At 31.7% G+C, this 13,756-nt stretch overlaps 3 protein-coding genes across 3 annotated transcripts; all 3 read right to left on the bottom strand.

Annotated features, from left to right (window-relative positions):
- Positions 1-1,062: 1,062 nt before the first annotated feature.
- On the bottom strand, positions 1,063-2,486 carry LOC9327244 (carboxymethylenebutenolidase homolog). Its single transcript, XM_002891136.2, has 3 exons — positions 2,258-2,486; positions 1,820-2,115; positions 1,063-1,729 (listed from the first exon to the last, which is right to left on the bottom strand). The coding sequence occupies exons 1-3, from the start codon at positions 2,375-2,377 to the stop codon at positions 1,210-1,212; spliced, it is 936 nt and encodes a 311-aa protein (XP_002891182.1). The 5' UTR covers positions 2,378-2,486; the 3' UTR covers positions 1,063-1,209.
- Positions 2,487-5,426: 2,940 nt separating this feature from the next.
- On the bottom strand, positions 5,427-9,797 carry LOC9329933. The gene is made up of 4 exons (XM_021010785.1): positions 9,489-9,797; positions 8,711-8,965; positions 6,248-7,071; positions 5,427-6,166 (listed from the first exon to the last, which is right to left on the bottom strand). The coding sequence occupies exons 3-4, from the start codon at positions 6,334-6,336 to the stop codon at positions 5,551-5,553; spliced, it is 705 nt and encodes a 234-aa protein (XP_020866444.1). The 5' UTR covers positions 6,337-7,071; positions 8,711-8,965; positions 9,489-9,797; the 3' UTR covers positions 5,427-5,550.
- A 2,314-nt stretch (positions 9,798-12,111) lies between these two features.
- On the bottom strand, positions 12,112-13,363 carry LOC110225459. The gene has a single exon (XM_021015260.1). The coding sequence runs from the start codon at positions 13,015-13,017 to the stop codon at positions 12,190-12,192; it is 828 nt and encodes a 275-aa protein (XP_020870919.1). The 5' UTR covers positions 13,018-13,363; the 3' UTR covers positions 12,112-12,189.
- Positions 13,364-13,756: the final 393 nt, after the last annotated feature.

Raw genomic sequence — 13,756 nt, 5'->3', positions numbered from 1 at the left:
TGCAGTTCACACAAATCCAAGCCGTTGTTCGTGATGAATTAATTGATAATTATCTTTCAAGATTGATAATCGATGAGTGGGTGAGCATTAAAAATTTTGATGTATCACGGGTTAACAGCATATTGAGACCAGTACCGCATAGATTCAAGATTGTGTTTCGTTCGGACACTTTAGTGCAAAGTATTAATATGTGCTCCAGTAGAACCTATTTCAATGTAACTGAGTTTGTGAGTATATTGAGTGGTATTGTTAATCCGAATATTTGCGTTGGTAAGCCTAATTTATAAATTTATTTGTGCTTTTGGAGTTTATTTGCGGTTCATGTTCTGACTGTATTATTCATGTGTGTGTTTCATAGATGTTGTTGGCAAAATTGTCAACGTGAGAGAGTTGGTTTTTGTTCCTTCCGTGGAACATTCTCAAGGAGGATATTTTGAGCTGTACTTTGGTTTACGTGATACTGAGTAAGTCACTATTCTTTTAAAGATTTAAACCAGAATATAATGTCTTATGACTTCTTCAAATCTTAAAATTAGGTGTATCCATCTAGAGTGTCGTTTAACGGGTGACCTTGCAGTCGAGTTCTATGACTTATGGAAGCAACGTTCGCGTAACACAGTGATATGTATTATCAAGTTTGTGAAATTAGAGCTATCACAGGAACATAGGTGGAGATGTACCAATGTTACCGGAAGTACGACGATTATGTTGAATCCGGATCTCAGTATTACCGACGAGATGCTTTGTTGGTAAGTATTTTTTTTTTCCGTTTACAATCAAAACTCTAAAGTTGGCGACTGGACATTCACTGTTTATGGTGTTCTTAATCGGATGTCAGGAATCCTGAAAATGACCAAGTACCGATCATCACACGGAAGGAGAATGCCATGGAGTGATGATGTTCGTTGATTTCTTATTTTGTTGGTGAATGATTTTAAAAGATGATTTATTATTATTTTTTAGCATTTATAATATTATTGAATTTTTTAAATTTCATCATTTTTCATAATTTTATCACACTAAATCCTAAACAATTTACCATATTTTTCTTACACTCCCAAGTAACACCTAAACAATCCCTTATTTCACATGATTTTACCATTTATACAGCATTCTTCCCGCGCATGCGCACGGGCAATCACCTAGTTTACTAGAATCCGAGTTTTATTTTAACTTGGATGTACAAAGAGTAGAGAAAAATATTTGGCTTCAAATCAAATGATGATGTAACCAATTCCTCATGAGAGCAAACGCCTCCTCCGCGTCTCTATCATCTTCCGGCGTCTCCGGCCGGTGAACAAAACCGTGACCTCTTCCTTCATAGACAACAACCTTCGTCCTTTCACCAATCTTCTCCTCAATTTCATACAAACCCTTCACTTCACAAAGCGGGTCTCTGTCTCCAGCAATAAACAAGACTGGCACTTTCACATCTCTTGCCACTGCCGAGTCTATTCGCGTACCATAGAACGAGACACCGGTACTGAAGTAACCGTTCTCATCCGTGGCTAACACGTCAACCACACGTCCACCACCGAAACAGAACCCCATCACTCCTAGCTTCTTGGAGATTCCAGCCGCCGCAAATTCCTCGACCATCCATTTTGTGAAGCTAGTTGTGTCTTGTCTGATACGGTTCGGGTCGTGTCCTCTTCTCCATTCCTCGTATTCGGACTTTGGTCGGTTTTTCGACCATGGATCTCCACGGAACAGGTCTGGGACAAGAACACTATCTCAACAAAAAGACACACGAAATTCCAATTTAAATAATAAATTTTTGGAATTTGAGAAAGATAAGTAAACAGAGAAAATTGATTACTTGTAGCCATTGCAAGCGACACGGTAAGCGAAATCGCGTGTGGCTGAATCTTGGAATCCAAAGACATCAGAGAGAAGAAGCAATCCAGTTCCGTTATTGTTCTTTACCGCCGTTAAAAGATAACCTTCTACACCATCAACAGACACTTCTGTTCCGTTAACAAGCTCACACGCTTCTTCTTCCTCATCATCATCGTCAACCTCCACGTTAACGGTGCCGTCAGAGGTCTCGAGGGCAGAAATGTTCTTCAGAGACTTTTGTCTCTGCAAGAAGCTCGTCGTGATATGTTTCTTGATCTGAAAAAACACGGTCTTGTAAATTCAAAAACTCTTCAACATTTATCTTAAAGAATCAATGCTTAAGCGTTTAAGAGGTTAAAAATTCTGACTGAAATGGTAAAGACGAGATAATTAGTAAGATGCAGAGTAGATTGCGTACAGAGGAAGCAAGAGGAGTGATTCGCGGAGGAGGAAGGCGGTGACTACCATGGTGGTTGAATAGTGACCGTGGTGCTCCGGCTTTAGCTAAGGAGGAAAGAGAGGCTAACGACGCAGCCATTGTATGTATCTTTCTAGAATCAATATGGTCCAGAAGTTTTTCTTTATATTGTTTTGGATATTTGTTAATAAAATATCCAATGTAACAGTTAAGTGGAAGAAATTGGTAAAACCGATAACAAAAAACAAAACAAAAAAAAAAGTGGAAGAAATGGAATCATAATAATATACTTTTAGGGTTTATTAATCTATTAATAATCTGAACAAATGTTTTTGAGGCTGCGTGATTTTTCGTAAAATAGATGTTTTAGCTTTTAGCTATTAAAATAGTTTTGATACATTTTTATTTAGAGTTATGTATTTTTACCATGATTTTTACTTTGTTTTTATTTATTCATCACAATTTTATATTTAGAGAGTTGTATAACAATATCAGTAATATTTGTTTAAGGTGGGATATTATAAAGTAAATATTTTTAGGTGAAATCAATTTACTTTTACTACTTTATTTACATTAAATAAATAAATAAGATTAAAGTTTTTTTTTATTTGTAAAGATTTTCTTTCTTTCCCACAGAGTTATTATTCTTGTAATTGAAGTTCTTTTAGAAAGAAAGAAACAACGTCGTTTTGATTAAACAGAAGCTGCTAACGGAAGTTTTATCCCCGTAAACATGCTTTGTCTCTCGATTTAACGTTGTGTCTCAAATGATATAATCAATATAAGTCTACCATTTAATCATTAAATGAAATCAACGAAAACTTAGGCAATGTAAACGATAATTTTATTATCGAGGATTTAAATTGTACATAATTTGAAAGTTGGGGCTTTTTAGGTATTTTCCCATTTAAATACTTAAAAACCATGAATTTTTTACTTTAGTTCAAAAAATTGAATTATAGCAGTTGAAAAAAGTTAGGAAAACATTTAGGACTTTTTTTACGTGGAAAATTTTGATTGGTAGAAAATAGACTCTAATTTTTTTCTTCTTCTAATAAGTCTTAAAAATTAGACTTTAATCTTCTAATGTACGGTCTACATTTACTCAATCTTACATGTATTCAGTCCATTTTTAAGTTATTTAATTTAGTGCATGGTGACTACATTTACTCAATTTTTTTTTGTTAAGTATTTAATTAACCCAAATTTATACAATCTTATCTTACCGGCACTTTCCTCTTCTCATGGATCCCTGTAAATCCTACGAATTCGTTAAAGTAGCCAATAAACTGTATATTCTACATCAGCACAAAAAAATATCACTCAAAATTAATGGCAAATTCTTTTCATCCTATACTATTATTTGGGGAGTACACTTTATAAGATACCCTTAACTAACCTTCCTTTTTGTAGGAATTTACTTAAGAATGCCATTACAAAAATCTTCTTTTAGAACAAATTTCATTCAATTTATTAAGGATAAACAAGTAAAATACTAATTCATGTCATTTAATTAATTTAATTAAATTATAAAACGAAAATCTGTTATTTTTTTTTTAAATGACCAATCAAAATGAACATATAAGATTTGATATCTAACTTACCATATTAATTTGTTATTAATCATTAAACTTCACCTCTCAACTTTATATGATTAAATTATCATATTATCTACATAATAAATAAAAATGTAAATTTTTTTCTGCATATGCCAAGATTTGAATTTTTAAAAACGCATATAAATTGTTCAATCTATAAAGGAAACAATTAAACGGGTCAAAAATTAAGACTTGAGTAATATATTTTTTTCACACAAAAATAAAGTCAACAAAAATTCCGACTGAGCAACAGGTCAGAATTTGAATATTTATATTCGATTTCATACATTTATTTTTTTGAAATGTATAATTTTATATACTACAATAAAAATTTAAATATTTTAATTTGCAACATTTAAAATAAGTTTTACCTGATATTTTTAGAGAATAAATTTCAAAAAGTTAATAATAAATTTCAAAAAATCATCAATACTTAATAGTTCAAAAAGTTAAAAATTATAAATACTCTAATTTGATTATTTTGAAAAATATTTATAATAGGTAGCGGGTTAAATATAATATATTATATGATTAAATGAGTTTTGATCCTTATAACTATTTGAATAGTTATATTTAATTTCATATAATTTGTTTTTTGAAATTCATAATTTTATAAACTACAAAAAAAATTAAAGATTTTAATTTGGAATATTAAAAATAGTGTAGAACATTTAAATATGGTTTGACACCTCTAAATATTTGAAAATTTGATTCCGAAATCAATTTTAGAATTAACGAATAAGAGATTGTGCACGCAATATTTTAAAATGAAATATTGAGATTCTAAAATAAAAATATAGACTCCACGCACGGGTTGATTTTGGTATGATTATATACTAAATATATGTTTATAACATATTCGATTATGCGAATAATTGGTAAATTCCATAATTATAAATCTCAAACAAATTCTGTAATTAGATTAGCTCAAACAAATCTCTATTTCAACAACCAAAGAATTATGAATTGAAAAAGAATTTTCTAAATTAATTCAAAATAATACCTAATTTTCTTAATTAATTCAAAATAATCTATGTTTTATACGCGATTTATTTATGATATTTTAATTTTTGATCTAACTGAAATATATGCAATCCTATTTTGTGTTTGTTAACATATATTAACTCATTGTTCAAAAAATATTATTTTTAAAAAATAAAATTATTTTCCGTTTTCATATCTTAAAAAAAAATTATCCATAATTGAGTATTATAGAAAAAAATCTATATTTATTATAATATTGTATATAGGGACTGACAACAAAATTAATATTTTTTCACTTACTATTATAATATATTAAAACTTAGTTCTAATATATATATTATATAAATTTTATAATAAATAAAATTCAACCCGTACTAAAGTACGGGTGATGATCTAGTTTGAATAAATTGATGGTGACAAAGGAATCCATACCATAGATGCGAGACTTGCCTCAATGCACATATGGTGTAACTTACATGCCAAGAAACACATTCTCGTTGCCCATGATCTGATATGGTCTAGAGTTTCTTAAGAGAGTTTAATGTTTGACAAAAAGAAAAAGAAAAAGAAAAAAAAAAGCGAGAGAGTTTAATCTCACTCATAACTTTTGTCTTACATTTATTTGAATAGACCAATGGATCGTTATTGTTTCATAAATATAAGCAGAATAACAATACAATAAAAAGATCATCCAATCTAAGAAACACTAAGTCATATGAGTAAAGAAGCAAGACGACGACAGCAAACTTCGTTCTCGATAGGCCTAAACAGCTCAAGAAGTATAGGCTTATTAGGGTTTATCACTTCCGGTGTTGCTTCAAAGAGAGACTTCCACAAGTGAACAATGTTAGACTTTATCTCTTCCCTCACAAACCCATTGGCCTCTGAAAATTCCTTGGCAGACCTCAACTTCTCTTCTAGCTTCTTAAGCTCTTGGATGTAGTATTCAAAACTATACGATTCCACTACACCACCATTTTTGAGACCCCAAATAATGTGATTCAAGACACGTACTCCAAAATTAAAATGCTGTGGACAAGTTTTGATTAGCTCAACGTGGATCGATAAGCCATCATCATAATAGACTCCATTCTTGGGTTTGATATATCTTTCAAACACATATTGAATAACATGAACCAGTCTTCCTACCACGGGACCGTCATAGTCTCTCTTCCCTGCAATATTCAATAGGCAAAGACAGAAGTGTAACGTAGAACGTAGGTCATCAGATAATATGAACATTGCTTCAGCCACAAAGAGCGAGAGCTCAACTCCGAGTCGTATAGTCTCTTCTTTCTGCTTCTCCTTCTCCTTGTTGAGATCAGTTCTACAAAAAAAAATAGTTAACTAGTATATTCACTAAGAAAACTAATCAAACTCTCTCAGGAAATAATGAAAGATCACTGACCTTAAAGCGTAAGGAGAATATCTAGACTGTGGTAATCTTTTGTTGTTACGGACAACACGAACATGGTCAGTCATAGATATTGATTCCATTTGTTTCGAGATGATTGAGATGTTTGAAGAATTCGTCAAGGAGGATGGATCCAGATGCAATTTTTGTTGGTTTTCAAATGCATATGCAATTAAAATAGAAGAAAACAATTCATAGTCAACAAAGGCAAGTTATTGACATATAAAGATACAATTTTCAGACTCAAAAATAAATCAGATGCAAAATATCCCAACGCACTTGGTTCTTAGGTTCCAATTCGAAACCCTAGATCGTAACTTTAATCGATATCTAAATTTCCTAACGTATTTGTTTCTATGGATTTGAAACCTCTTGACCAGTCGATATCAAATCCAAATTCCTTGAAAACAATTTATGGAAAAAAACCATGACTCACCTCATCGTTGTAGTGTATAGATCTAAAAACGTACCCCAAGATTCCTTACCAATTCTAAGCCAACTATTGTTTCTCTCTAAAATGAAGTACAATAAGGTTTAGAAGATCCGGGGTTTTGAGGCTATATAAGGAGCCTAAGGGTTGACAAATGACAAATAATTAACAAAGTGTTTTGTCAACGAGATTATGGCTAGCCAATAAATATTTATCTACTATACATTTTTGCAACACTTTTTGGGGTTCCTAATTGGGTCGGGTTTTTTTTTAATTTTTTGACCCGGAAATCATTTAATTTTGACCCGCAAATTTGTCTCCCGGATCTTACCTTATTCTGATTTTGACCCGAATTTTCTCAATCGGAACCTTCCTTAATTGATACTCCCTACATTCAAGGCAAAAATCATTTAGTTTCTCATAATTGATACTCCTACAATCAAGGTAAAAATTTTTGTGATAATGAGAGTAATAATGACGATTAAATGCTAAGTAATATTTGATAATCAATTTGTTTCCTATTAAAATGCTAAACATTTTGTTGCAAATCACATTTGTTTCCTAAATAAAATGCACAATATCAAATCTACATTCAATTACTACAAGTAAATTGGAAATGATTCATAACGAAATGATTTTGTTCTGATTTGATATAGCATCTATATAGTATATTCTAAAAGACTAAAAGCTTGACGATTTTAAGAAACTAATTTTTTTTTTATTAAATTTCATAATTCTGATATTTTTTTAGATTCTCTACTTGCTCACCGAGATTTACTCTACTAACTCATCTCCATCTCTATCGACTTCTAAACCACTATAAATAATCCCATCGTCTGCATCTTCTAACATCCAAAAGCAACTATTTCATATAACCAGCAAACAAACATTTATCATTCCAATGGCTGCTTCTTTTGCTTATTTAGATTTACGTCCGTACAAAACTGTGTGGCTGATAAATGTGAAAATCCTACACTCGTGGCGCTAATACACCATGAGTACTAGCGTGCACCTTGAGTTGGTGTTGCCCGATGAACATGTGATACTTGCTGGTACTTATAAACATTATCGTTTTTTTTTAATTTCATCTCTAAATATTTTTTCTTTAAATAAGAAATGAAACCTATAACTTAAATCATTCTATTTTTTACTTATAGATGTGCTTGCATGAGTAATTAGCATTGAAGAGCTGGAGATGCTGGAAGCTAACAACCAGTGTTCTAAAAAGCGGTCTAGGCGGTCGCCTAGGCCCCGACTAGGCGCTAGGCTCTTATGCGACGCCTAGATAACCGCTTTGACCGCCTAAAATTACACAGATCTTGTTTAATGTATTATTTCAATTTTAATTAGAGTTTTATTTATATATATAGTTATAAATATTCATATATTATTTAATATAAATATAAATAAATGTTTTATCTAATTTTTGTTTATAATTTCATAATTTTTTGTTTTATATAGATATTTTATATAACTTTTATATATAATATCATATTTATAATATTTTATATTATAAACGTCTAAACCGCCTAAAAAATCGCCTAGGCCCGATTAGGCGTTCTAGGCGCTAGGCATTGGGTCACCGCCCGCTTAGCGCCTAGCGTTTTCTTGAACACTGCTAACAACAAACAGCCAAATAAGCTTTGAAATATAGACTGTAACCGAAGGTGGTCTTACTCTTACATTCTGTTAGAATATCTTTTGTATTATTCAAGCACTGTTATTCAAGTTTTTGGCTTTCAAAGTTTATTTTTTGGATTGACACTTTGATAGTATTATTTCATAGTATCTAGATAAGTATTTATTAATGACTATACAATGCAAAGATTTCAATGTGTCTAAGTCAATAAGCAGTATCATGTTTTAGTAATCTTATCACATAGATTAAGTTTTCATGAAGTTCCTTACTACTACTAAATGATGAACAACCACACGTGCCATATTTACTAAACTAAAAACAGAATTGAGAGTACCTACATTCAAGACATATTTTTATAACCAATTTAAAAGAAATATCTCTTACTAACCTTTCTCCACATCTTGCGACTCAACAGATGCCTCTTGCCTTATGAACCCCAACGATTAAGAGTTTGAAATCTGACTCACCTATGAAACAAAACACATGTTAGATAAGAATCTTACAAAAAGGAAATCATATATGTTTGAAATAAGTAACTGATTTCTTATCTTTGTGTCGCTAGCATGACTTGAGGTTATTACATTGCAAAAGTACATCCCTTCATTCGGAAAACCTTAACTGTTTTGTTCTTTTAGAGACAATCCTACATGAAATAAGAAGTTGATAAAAAAAAAGTTATATTGTTGAAGTTTTACATAATCCGATCACATAAGTTACTGTTTAAATTTTCGTTCAAGTCTCAGCTTCAAAGCATTTTTTTCTCTAATCTTAAAACAAGATTATTTCATAAATTAAGGAACTATGAATTCCACAACTCATCAGGACCAAAAATTCAAAAAAATCATTTCATCACAATTGCATATATGAACAAATACTAATCTACCACAAATGGATCTGCAATTCATATTGATCGACGATTAAATAATTAAGTAACTCATACACTATTAACAAACACAACTTCCAGACTATCATCCAAAAGACAAGAAGTCATTGCTTTTCTACACTAAACAAGACTTCAAACTCTAGAAGGTTAAATTGGAACTTCCTAAATCAGTTATTATTGTTCGAGATACTGAAATTCAAGGACCAAGACGATAATAAATCAAGATTGATGAGAAGGATGAAGAGAGCGTTCGATGATCTAGACTTAACGCAATCACCACTACCTCCATCGAAACAGATCGATATCGGTGGACGCAATTATAAAGAAGCTGATCTCTTGATTCGACATTGTATTCCATATCTTCCGGGGAAAAATCCAACGCATGCCTCTGTTATGCTTCAACAGTGGTTCTCCTCTTAATCGCATGCCTCTGTTTTGTTTCAATTATCGTTTGTTGCATCATCAGTCAGTGAGAGACAGCTCACAAATTGGGCTTCACTTTTAGTTTTCCCCATTAGCCCATGTTGGGCTGTTTTATTTGTTTCAAATCAGTTAGCCTATATTGGTTCTCTTTTGTGTGATGGGCTATTTAGTCACAACTAGGCCTTAATACATTTTGGGAGACTCACAAAAATACCCCTTTTTTAATACCCCTTTTCAAAAATGCCCCATTTGGCTGTCCATTTTTAAAAATACCCCTTTTTATGTACAAAATGACTAAATTACCCTTCTTTTAATAAAATATATCACAAATATATAAGAAAATATAACAAAATTAGGTCCACAAAATACAAAATATTTATTGGCGGGAAAAGTGATCCCGCAATTTTTCCTGCCAAAACACTTGTAAAAACTTGTAAAACCTTTAAAATACCTTGTAAAATTTTCCCGTAAAACTTTTTCCCGCCAAAAAATTTTCCCGCCAAAAATTAATTATTGCGGGAAAAGTGATTCCGCAATTTTTTTGGCTTAAAATTTTTGGCGGGAAAATTTTTACCGCCAAAAATTTACAAGGTATTTTAAAGGTTTTTTACAAGAAGGTTCTACAATGTATTTTAAAAGGTTTACAACGTATCTAGGAGGTGAAGGAGCAAGATTGAGAGAGCCCTTCTAGATCTCCAACAAAAAAGCTCGAAAATACTACAAGTTAGTGCAAAGGGAAACCCCGCAAGTACAGAGGATATGACCACAAAAGACGCACCTCCTTCTTAAGATAGCACTTGTGACACCTTAGCACAACAACTTGTAATACTTCTGTAAAACCTTTAAATATAGCCTTGAAATTTTTCCCGCCAAAAATTTTCCCGCCAAAAAAATTTCGCAAAAAAAATTGCGGAATCACTTTTCCCGCAAAAAAATTTTTTTGGCGGGAAAATTTTTTGGCGGGAAAAATTTTTACGGGAAAATTGCGGGATCACTTTTCCCGCCAAAAAATATTTTGTATTTTGTGGACCTAATTTTGTTTCAAATAAGGGTAAAATGGTCATTAAAAATTAAAAGAGGGCAAACTTAAAAATGGACTCTCAAAGGGGGCATTTTTGAAAAGGGATATTGAAAAAGGGGCATTTTTAACAATTTCTCAAATCTTAATTACATGAATCATTAAGGATAAATTAGTGTTTTTCAAATTAATTTCAAAAACTTTATAATTAAGAAATATTAGTATCCATATATTATAAGATCTATATATAAGAAATAAAAAAAAATTAAAATATTACGAGACGGGTAATATGATGAGTCGGGCTAGGATCAATATTTATATATTAACTCTATGAGAGCTTAACCATCATAAATATTTAAATTTTATAAAACGTTTAAAGTATTTATAATAATTAAATTCTATAATATTAATAATATTTAAACTCTATAAAAACTAAAAATATAAATATTATAGGAATTTCAAATTGAATCGAATTATGTCTTTTAAATAAAGTATTATTAAAAAGAAAAATAACAAAATGATGTTTAATTTCACGGGACGGGCTTATATGGTGGAACAAGTTTAGGTCGATATTAATACGGAATGATATAACATTGGTGAAATCATAGAATTAACAATCAAAATACAATTATACAATCTTAAACAATAAACAAAAAAAACAATATTTACAAACCAACTACAATTTAAAATTTAAACTTTTTAGTTACAAAAATATCTACTCGCGGTGTACCACGGGGTAAAATATAGCTTTATTGCAAACCAAATACAATCTACCATATGATTACAAACAAAATTTTTTTTTAACCAAATATATACAACACAAATAATCAAGTTATAAAAAACATAAACAAAAATTTATTAATCCTGCGGTGTACCGCGGGTCATATCCTAGTACTAGTTTTAATTAAAAATGGTGACTAAGGCATCCATAGATGCAAGAGTTTATTTCAAAATGTTTATGCTAAATCTGGCAACATACAAGAATGTTAAGAGTTAAGAACCCAATTCCAGAATAAAAAACTTTATCAAGATGATAGAAAACAAAAATGGAGCAAAATTCCCAAAGAGGATTAGTGAGAAAATTGCTTTTCTTCCCTCGGATTAACCAATAAACCCTATAACCCTCCAAACTCTCAAAAAAGATCTTCAAGCCTATTTATATATATATTTAAATGACCCAAAACCAAGAAGGTTAAATTCTCATTAGACTAGTACTATGACTTTTGTAGACAAGATCAGACCTTGTAATTGGGTGGGAAGTAACCTCAATGATGCTTCTTAAGTAGATTCTTCATGCCACTTGATACTACTACCTTCCTGTACTCGTAACTTTTGTCTTACATTTATTGAGAGAATCAAATGAATCGTAATGGTTTCATAAATATAAGCCGAATAACATTCTGAAATCAAAATAATATCATCCAATCTAAGAAACTCTTATTCATATGAGTAAAGAATCAAGAAGACGACAGCAAGTATTCTGGTTTGCTTCATTCGAGAGAGGCCTAAAAAGCTCAATAACTCTAGTCTTAGCTATTTACGTTTATTTCATAAAAGCAAAACACCAATAAACATTAACTATCAAAAAACATAGATGACGTAAAGAAGCAATAAGATGACGAGAGCAAACATCCTGACGTGCTTGGTTCACGAGAGGCCTAAACATATCATTAATTCTAACCTCAGGGTAGATCAAGGGTAGTGTTACAAATAGAGACTTCCACAAATGAAGAATGTTAGACTTCATAGCTTCTCTCACAAATCCATTCGCCTCTAAAACATCTTTGGAAGACCTCAACTTCTCCTCTAGCTTTTTCAGCTCTTGGTTGTAGTGTTCAAAATAAATCGGTGGCATAGAGCCGCCATTTTCGAGAGCCAAAACAATGTGCTCCAAACTCCTGACCCCATAAGCAAAATGCTGGGTAGACGATTTGATCAGCTCCAATTGAGTGGATTTGCCACCAGCCTGGTAGACTCCATTCTTTGGTTTGATATATGTTTCAAACACATATAGCATAACAAAAATCAGTATTTTCACCACTTGTGTTGGATTCTTCCTTTCTTTGTTCCCTGAATACTTCAAAATTATCTTAACACAGAAGAGTAACATAGAATATATGTCATCAGATAGTAGGAACATTGCTTCAGCCACAAAGAGCGAGAGGTCAACTCCGAGACGCTCAGCATCATCTTTCTGCTTCTCATTGGTAAGATCAGTGTCTTTAGGGTGAGGAATAGTATCCATCACTGACCCTAAAATGTAAGGAGAATATCTAGACTGTGGTAATCTCTTGTTGTTACGGACAACACGGTCAGTCATTGACATCGATTCCATTTTTTTTGAGATGGTCGAGATGTCTGAAGAATTCATCGAGGAGGGCTCTAGATGCAGTTTTTTTTTTTTTTTTTGGGGATTTCAAATCCATAAATTAAAATATAAGGAAACAAATAAGATAACATATATCACAAAGCGTTTGGTTATCAATCAGGCAAGTGAGAGAAGACGAACCCTAGATTAATAGAAATAAAACAAACGATGCACTTACCTTGTTGTAATGTTCTCTTAAAACCTAATCTTCAACGAATAATAATATAGGAAAAAGGCTTTAATGCTTTATGGATTAACAAGGATATAGAGGAAAATACAAGGAAATATTATATGGAAATTTGGTAGAAGTGTAGTTTTTATGTTTTAAATTAAATTAAAGATTTTTTTAATCCTTGGCCAACTCTTTACATATTTCTCTCTCACGTCAGCACACTAGAGAGCTTTTAAGTGTCCATGAATGAAAATGAATATCATAAATGAAAGTCATGGAATCCAAGAATCTCTGATTCATATGTGTAAAGAAGCAATAAGACGAGAGCAAATATTCTCCCGTGATTGGTTCAACAGAGGCCTGAAAAAAAAATAAAAAAATAAAAAAATAAACAGAGGCCTGAACATCTCAAGCATTCTAACCTTAGGGTGTATCAACTTGGATGGTGTTTCAAAGAGAGACTCCCACATATGAAGAATGTTAGACTTTATCTCATCCCTCACAAATCCATTCGCCTCTGAAACATCTTTGGCAGACCTCAACGCCTCATCTAGCTTCTTCAGCTCTTGG

Source organism: Arabidopsis lyrata (genome assembly GCF_000004255.2).
Source record: "Arabidopsis lyrata subsp. lyrata unplaced genomic scaffold ARALYscaffold_1, whole genome shotgun sequence".
In the NCBI taxonomy this organism is placed as follows: Eukaryota; Viridiplantae; Streptophyta; class Magnoliopsida; order Brassicales; family Brassicaceae; genus Arabidopsis; species Arabidopsis lyrata.
This window is presented reverse-complemented; position numbering and strand designations above follow the sequence as displayed.

What these genes read in the sequence shown, in the direction of transcription:
- LOC9329933 (XM_021010785.1), bottom strand. Translation starts at nt 6,336, where the DNA reads ATGGAATCAATATCTATGACTGACCATGTTCGTGTTGTCCGTAACAAC. An exon ending in TATTCTCCTTACGCTTTAAG is followed by an intron (nt 6,167 to 6,247) that starts GTCAGTGATCTT and finishes TTTTTTTTGTAG; the next exon opens with AACTGATCTCAACAAGGAGA.
- LOC9327244 (XM_002891136.2), bottom strand. Translation starts at nt 2,377, where the DNA reads ATGGCTGCGTCGTTAGCCTCTCTTTCCTCCTTAGCTAAAGCCGGAGCA. An exon ending in TCACTCCTCTTGCTTCCTCT is followed by an intron (nt 2,116 to 2,257) that starts GTACGCAATCTA and finishes GTGTTTTTTCAG; the next exon opens with ATCAAGAAACATATCACGAC. An exon ending in GTCGCTTGCAATGGCTACAA is followed by an intron (nt 1,730 to 1,819) that starts GTAATCAATTTT and finishes TTGTTGAGATAG; the next exon opens with TGTTCTTGTCCCAGACCTGT.
- LOC110225459 (XM_021015260.1), bottom strand. Translation starts at nt 13,017, where the DNA reads ATGAATTCTTCAGACATCTCGACCATCTCAAAAAAAATGGAATCGATG.